The 5,747-nt window shown below is 51.8% G+C and overlaps 1 protein-coding gene across 2 annotated transcripts in view; it reads left to right on the plus strand.

Annotated features, from left to right (window-relative positions):
• LOC113212442 (activating transcription factor 3) overlaps nucleotides 1–5,741 on the plus strand; it is a 25,896-nt gene extending 20,155 nt beyond the window's left edge. The window contains exons 2-5 of one of the 2 annotated variants that reach the window (XM_026431135.2): nucleotides 2,371–2,735; nucleotides 3,180–3,388; nucleotides 4,489–4,596; nucleotides 4,691–5,741. In XM_026431135.2, coding sequence (XP_026286920.1) covers nucleotides 2,486–2,735; nucleotides 3,180–3,388; nucleotides 4,489–4,596; nucleotides 4,691–5,395 — 1,272 coding nt within the window. In that variant the 5' untranslated portion in view covers nucleotides 2,371–2,485 and the 3' untranslated portion in view covers nucleotides 5,396–5,741. The remainder of the gene's footprint in view (nucleotides 1–2,370; nucleotides 2,736–3,179; nucleotides 3,389–4,488; nucleotides 4,597–4,690) is intronic. The other variant, XM_026431136.2, reaches the window with a different exon arrangement.
• Nucleotides 5,742–5,747: the final 6 nt, after the last annotated feature.

Genomic DNA, 5,747 nt, shown 5'->3' on the forward strand with positions numbered 1-5,747 from the left:
AACGACATAGCCCAAGAACAGGCTCCAAGAACGCATGTTCTTGAAGCCGATCCAAGAGCAAAATGTTCTTGGGGGTGTTACAGCTGTCCTTAGCACCACAGTATTTTTTTTTCAGTGCGCAGCGCGCTGTGTGCGATTTACTGGCCACCTGCGCGTGAATTCGTGAGTGCGTGTGTGTGTGTGTGTGTGTGTGTATGCGATGATTCCTTCTTTATTTCCTTTCGCGGACCCGCGGGACGTCGTCGTGCGGAGCACCATGAGGGGGCTGGTGCAGCCTGCGTACGCGCGCACCTGCAGAGTCTGCCCGCGACCTGCCCGCGACGCGACACGAGACGCACACACGAGATATTGTGTTGCGAAATGCAGGCGGCGACGTGACTCTGCCCGTCCCGTGCCGTGTCGTCTCTCGTCCAGTCCGTCTACGAGGACGGTCGGGAGAGCGATCTCCCCGCTGCTGCGGCTTTAAGGCCCTTATGTTGCTCCCCGCTCGAGCTTAAGAGCCCGCGCGCCCGCCCATCGCGCTCGGTCGGCTTGCTTGCGACACGGCGCGCTCTGCTCCCACTACTTAGCCGTGTACACCGCACGGCGGGCGTCATCGAATTAGGGGTTTTTATCTAACCACGTTTAGCCAAAGAAGCCTTTCGAAGGGAGACCTGCCGGGCCAGCGTCAGACCGCCTGACGCTTATGGTTTCGTGCTTCTTTCGCCTTCGTCCCGACTACGACCGACTACACTTCCACTCTTCCCAGTCGCAGTTGCAAACTATACTCTTTGCAACGTTGCAAATAATTTGTTCATATTGTAAAGAAATTCTTTGCAAGCTGCGAGGAAAATTGGTTGCTATATACATTTTTTTTAAAACATTTTTATCAAAAGAAATTCTTCTTTCACAATGAATTTACTTTTGTTATAACTGTTAGAAAGATAATTTGCTTTTAAACCATAAAAAGAACTACTGTTAAAATGGTAGTAGAATTTTTTTTCTTCCTATTCCTACATACCTGTCATTCTCCACTTTCCTGTACAATATCCTGTATAAATTATAACGTACGTGTCCTCACCATATGTCATATTGTACTTTCCCACTTCCACGAGGCCCCCCTATATAGAGGATCCGCTACAACGCCTCACTTCTCCACTTCGCTGAAAGCCCATCAGGCTTCTAATGCGGCAGTGCGATTACCATAGCGCGGCCTTCCCTCTAAATCAACGCTACTTGTGCGAGGATCCCGGCGATTTATTGCCCGGTGTACCACACGCGTTCCTATGTACCCCTGTGAGTAGTGTTTGTCATGATAAAATACCAGCTCGTTTTGTTGTCTGTTTGTGTTTTTTTCGCAATTTTTAAATAATGACGATCGATACTTCTTTCCTTTTAACGCTCAAATTCTAAGTTGGTTTTTCTAAATAGGTATTCTATGGTGTCCAGAAATTGCCGATTTGGACAATATTTTCCTTTTGCTCTGAAAAACTCGGTGTGGATAGTTGGTGGTGTTTCCGGCAGGATGCTGGCTGTGCGCCCGCGACCGACCGCTCCCTCCTCCTCCTCTCTCCCGCTTTTTTTCCCCGCCTCCCTCGAGTGGCACAGGGCCAGCAGATGGGTATTAATTGTGCCCATCTTGTTTGTTGTGCGGCTGCGTGAAAAATGAAACGTTCTATCGGGGTAAATATATCAGCGGGCATCACTGTCGTAACTCAGCGGCGTCCGGGTGCGAGTTAGCTGCACCACTACTGCTCGACCCTATCGCTCCTGAAAACTATATCGGTCCGCTCTCGATGTTCGAAGGAGGAGAGAAGAAGTGGTGTGGGTTATTCATTTCTCGCAAACGAATGCAGCGGAGCGGCCGAAGTGGACACATAAGTATCGGGTCGGCCGGGCCCCGGCATGGCAGCAGCGGCTGCGACACACCATCGACACGACGCGATGCCATCTGGCGCTCTCTTTCAGGGCGCTCTCTTTCGGTGTTTGTGGGAGAAGCGGTGGAAAGTGATGGCGTCCCCGAAAGCAGCAGGAGTGTGTCGTTGCTCAAGAGCAGCACGTGCGGAACAGAGGCCGGGGGCGCCGCAAGGAAATTAGGAGGGCGAAATAACAAAACTGTATCGATAGCAAAAACTGCATAACCAGTTTAGTTCAACGAATTTTTTTTTTTCTCGTCAGTTCGAACAGTTATACTTATTCATATCGGTATTTCTTACTGCCGTGAAAAATACTCTCGTAAATTTACAACAAATTTGCAATTTTAAATTGTAATTTTACGACACTCATCATGATTTTTTTCCCCCGCTCAGCTATGACCATTTTGCCCTTTGTTGCGGTTGGCGGCTTTTTGCACTAGCTAACTAATCGCTGAACCTTTTGCTCTGTTTGCAGGCGGATCTCCGCGGGGCGTACATGACCGTCCCGACCGCGCCGCAGTTTCCGGGAGAAGTTAGGTGCAGCAGTTGTTTGGCGGCTTCCTGGACGTGACCCGCCGCCCTCTTGTGATATGTTGCGCAAGTCGGCCATGTACAACCTCAAGGTGTCCACGGCCTTCGCCCCTGGCGGGGGCGGCGGCGGCGGCGGCGGCGGCCCCCCGGGCTCGGGGCTGCTGTCCGTGGACCCGCAGGGGGTGACGCCCAGGACGCCCGAGATCCTCAACTCGCTTATGGCCATGAGCCACCCCTTAGACCCGTTTGCCAACTCGTCCACCCCGAACGCGTCGGCGGCTGTCCCGGAGCTCGGCTCGCCCAACGGAGGTAAGTGTATGTTAATGTCACACACTTGTAGGTGTGTGAACGCCATTCGTACGCGTACGCATAGAGGCACAGGAAAGGGCATAGGTGTGTAAAAATTTTAAAGACAAATTCACACATGCACTCCCTTAAGTGGGCATTCACACACCTACACTGTAAATTTCTTTCAAAGAACTTCTCTTTGCAACGTACAAAGGATTTGGAACCTTTATAATACCAACAAATCCTTTGTATTACGAAGCGCTCGGCTTTAGCACGCGTTTGTTCAGAAAAACTGGTGCTCTTTGTAAAACGAAGAAAATCCGTTTGTAACATGGTGGTTCCAGATCCTTTGTACGTTACAAACCTAGTTCTTCTTAAATATGAAGACCACTCTTTGTAAGGAACTAGTGTAAGTGCCCGTGTGGCCGTCATGAGCGTCGACCTCACTCTTGCTCTCTCCCGCAGTGTCCGGCTCGTCGTTAGTGGGGTCGCCCGGCCGGTCGCCGCCGTCGCTGCAGCACACGCGGTCGCAGCTCATCAAGGAGGGCCTCAAGCTGACGCTGCAGACCAAGCGGCGGCACACGTCGGCCACGTCCTGCGCCTCCGTGTCCGGCGCGTCCGGGGACGAGGACGACGACTCGGTGACCAGCGGCAAGCGGGTAAAGGGAGAGGAGGTGAGGAGGCGCATTCAGCCCTCGGCTCACGGGGGTCCCGGTGTAGCGTCGTAGGGCTCACATTGTGAAAAATGTACTCGTAAATTTACGATATGTTTTGTAATTAATATTTACAAAATATTTTGTAAATTCATGATACCCCCATCTTGATTGTCGATGAATTCCAGGTCGATACATAGTACTTGTAATTTTTCAATTTTGAGTTGTAATTTTACGGTTAATGGAGAAATTTCCCGTAAACCGTACAACTATTGTTCAGTGTTAGGGCTATACCATATCTCGATATCATTATGGCTGCAGCCGATACGAAATTTTTTTGAGGCAACAAAAACATTTCTAAATTATGGGAGAAAAGTAGAACATAGCCCTATCTTAAACTTGTGTCATCAGCTTTCAAGATTGAATTTTGATTGAGATTTTTTGCGTTTTGTCGTATTTTGCGATATATGTAACGAAGTAGAGCGCGTGCTGCACCGGCGACCCGTTAAGTCTAGAACGAGTCACTATGTCGGTGAAACGAACCATAACTTTCTGAGTACAAGCAGAGGACGGTGCCCGAGTTCTCAGTGATATAAAACCCTCTGTGTGAGAAAACGTAATTTTTATGATCAAGATTTCATGTACGGTTTTACAAGGGACTGGGAAAATACCCAAGAATAGTTTCCGAGCGACGTATAAAGCATAAAAGCCCATTTCCAAGACCTCTTTGACAAGGTGACAACGGCGTCGAGCCGCGGTAGTTATCCAAACAGGGAATAATGCACATACAACGAAAATGTGTTTTTTTGTAGCCAGAAGGCACGTCCTTCATTCGCCGTTACGAAACTGCCAAATTCCAAGTATAGCATGTGCGAGCGCCTGATGGGTAGGCAACAACTTGTCTGCAATGCATGGATGCACTGCGGGTTGGCCTACCCTGCGTCTTGCAGGCGCCAAGCTCCTGAATGAATCTCAGCAAAAAGGACGTACTTTCAGGATGATCTCATACGGACCACTTTGTTGAAAACACTTTTTAATAATCCGATTTTAGTGGGAATATATTGTAAAAGTGTAGGAAGAGAAATTTTCGAAACTTACAAAAATCTGTATTGTGTCTGCAGCTGACTCCAGAGGACGAGGAGAGGCGGCGGAGGAGACGCGAGAGGAACAAGGTGGCCGCCACCAAGTGCAGGATCAAGAAGCGGGAGCGCACCGTCAACCTGGTGCAGGTGGGTGTCTGACTCTGGCGAGGACGCGGTTGAGCAGCGGTGGTGAAAGACCATCTCAGTTTCACGAACTGCCCTTTTACATCTCGTTCACCAGGAGTCGGAGATCCTGGAGAGCCAGAACTATGAGCTCAAGTCGCAGATCCAGGAGCTGGAGACGCAGCGGCGGCGCCTCGTCGACATGCTGTCGTCGCACTCGCCGTCGTGCACGCGGCCGGGGCACGTCCACCAGCCGGCCGGCGCGCCGCCGCCGCCGCCGCACTACGACCTGTACAGCCCGACGTACTCGCCGGCCGCGCCCAGCGGCGCCGCGCCCGCCCACCACACGCCCAGCGCCTACGCCGACGTGCTCATGACCCAGTACTGCCACGGCCAGGAGGCGGGGGCGGCCGACGAGGAGGCGCTCACCCCGTACTTCCCCGGCGTCACCAAGCACGAGATCGTGGACGACCCCCTGCTCGCGGGGCTGGACGACCCCCTCGACGTGTACGGGGCGTACCAGCACCCCGGCCTGGAGCACGGCGTCGACCACCCCTACGGCCGGCCCAACACGCTGCACCTCGACACGCCGGCGTCCACCCCCGGCTCCAGCGCGCCCAGCCCCGCCCAGCACGGCATGGCCGTCGGGGCGCCGCTGCCCGGGCCGGGGTGCCCGCCGTGCCCGCCGTGCCCGACGGGCATCCTCCACCAGTCCCCCACCCACCTGTACCAGCACCAGCAGCACATGCTGAACTCGCCGCTCACACCCATGAGTTCTGACGGAGTGAGCATCTTCGGCATGGACAGTGGGTGCATGGCGTAGTTGAGTTCCAGAGTGGTGTGGAAAGTGAACTGGTGATTGTGTGGGCCAATATCATTTAGTGTAGCCATGCACCCTGGAAGAACAATTGGTGAAAAACTGCAGTATAAGTCGTGGAATGTTTTCGTAGTCGTTTATTGACTCTTCAGACTAGGAGAAGATTTCCCCCCTCATACCTTTACCACACATCAGACATTTTATCTTGAATATTTACCCCTTGCCAGTCACAAAGGAAAAAGTCATAAGTTAACCATGTACCATTTGTTAAGAACCAATTTGATTGTTATTGCTTTGTTGTATGATGGACAGAGTACATTATATTTTTATGTTTCCATGTGTGTTAAAATTCTTTGTT

This window comes from Frankliniella occidentalis, unplaced genomic scaffold (assembly GCF_000697945.3).
Source record: "Frankliniella occidentalis isolate FOCC.00 unplaced genomic scaffold, Focc_3.1 Scaffold501, whole genome shotgun sequence".
Classification (NCBI taxonomy): domain Eukaryota; kingdom Metazoa; phylum Arthropoda; class Insecta; order Thysanoptera; family Thripidae; genus Frankliniella; species Frankliniella occidentalis.